The sequence below is a fragment of the Fulmarus glacialis genome, unplaced genomic scaffold, assembly GCF_000690835.1.
Source record: "Fulmarus glacialis isolate BGI_N327 unplaced genomic scaffold, ASM69083v1 scaffold25648, whole genome shotgun sequence".
Taxonomy (NCBI): Eukaryota; Metazoa; Chordata; class Aves; order Procellariiformes; family Procellariidae; genus Fulmarus; species Fulmarus glacialis.
In genome coordinates, this window is record NW_009226716.1 from 1,480 (window position 1) to 2,021 (window position 542).

The window sequence follows — 542 nt, forward strand, 5'->3', positions numbered from 1 at the left end:
AAGCAGCCCACCCGCTGCCGGTTCTTGGTGGGGAAGTAGTCGGCTGTCCGGCGGTAGTACCCCTGTGGCATACCAGCATGATACCTCCGTGTTGGGGTGCTCTTCCACCATGGTGGGGGGGTCCTCTTCCCTGGGGCTTTCCGGGGATGTACCTGGGGCGTGATGCCGCACCAGAAGTTGGAGTAGAAGGTCTGCGAGTCCAGCATGGGGGCCACCACCGACTTGTTCTGTGCCATGAGAAACTTCAGGGTCTGGTTGTTGGTCAGGACGCTGTCGGTGTCCACATACTGGGGGAACGGCACAGGTCCTGGAGGTGCGGGGACACCCGCCTTGGCCCCCATCCCGCCGACACCCCGGGTCCCTTACCAGGATGTAGTCCGCCCGCTGCTCCCGGGCGTAGGTGAGAGCCTCCTGCTTCAGCCTCATCAGGTTTTCGTAGCGTTTGTCGCTCCAGTGCTTGGGCCCAAGCTCGTCGGGGTAGGAGCTGGGCCAGGGGGAGGCAGGGGTTAACCCCGCTTGCTGGGAACGCACAAACTCGGTGC

At 63.7% G+C, this 542-nt stretch overlaps 1 protein-coding gene across 1 annotated transcript in view; it reads right to left on the reverse strand.

Moving 5' to 3' along the window:
- CERCAM (cerebral endothelial cell adhesion molecule) overlaps positions 1-474 on the reverse strand; it is a gene marked incomplete at its 3' end in the record, with an annotated part of 1,949 nt that extends 1,475 nt beyond the window's left edge. The window contains exons 1-3 of the mRNA XM_009582909.1: positions 367-474; positions 153-287; positions 5-62 (exon numbers count right to left, since the gene is read on the reverse strand). Coding sequence (XP_009581204.1) covers positions 5-62; positions 153-287; positions 367-426 — 253 coding nt within the window. The remainder of the gene's footprint in view (positions 1-4; positions 63-152; positions 288-366) is intronic.
- Positions 475-542: the final 68 nt, after the last annotated feature.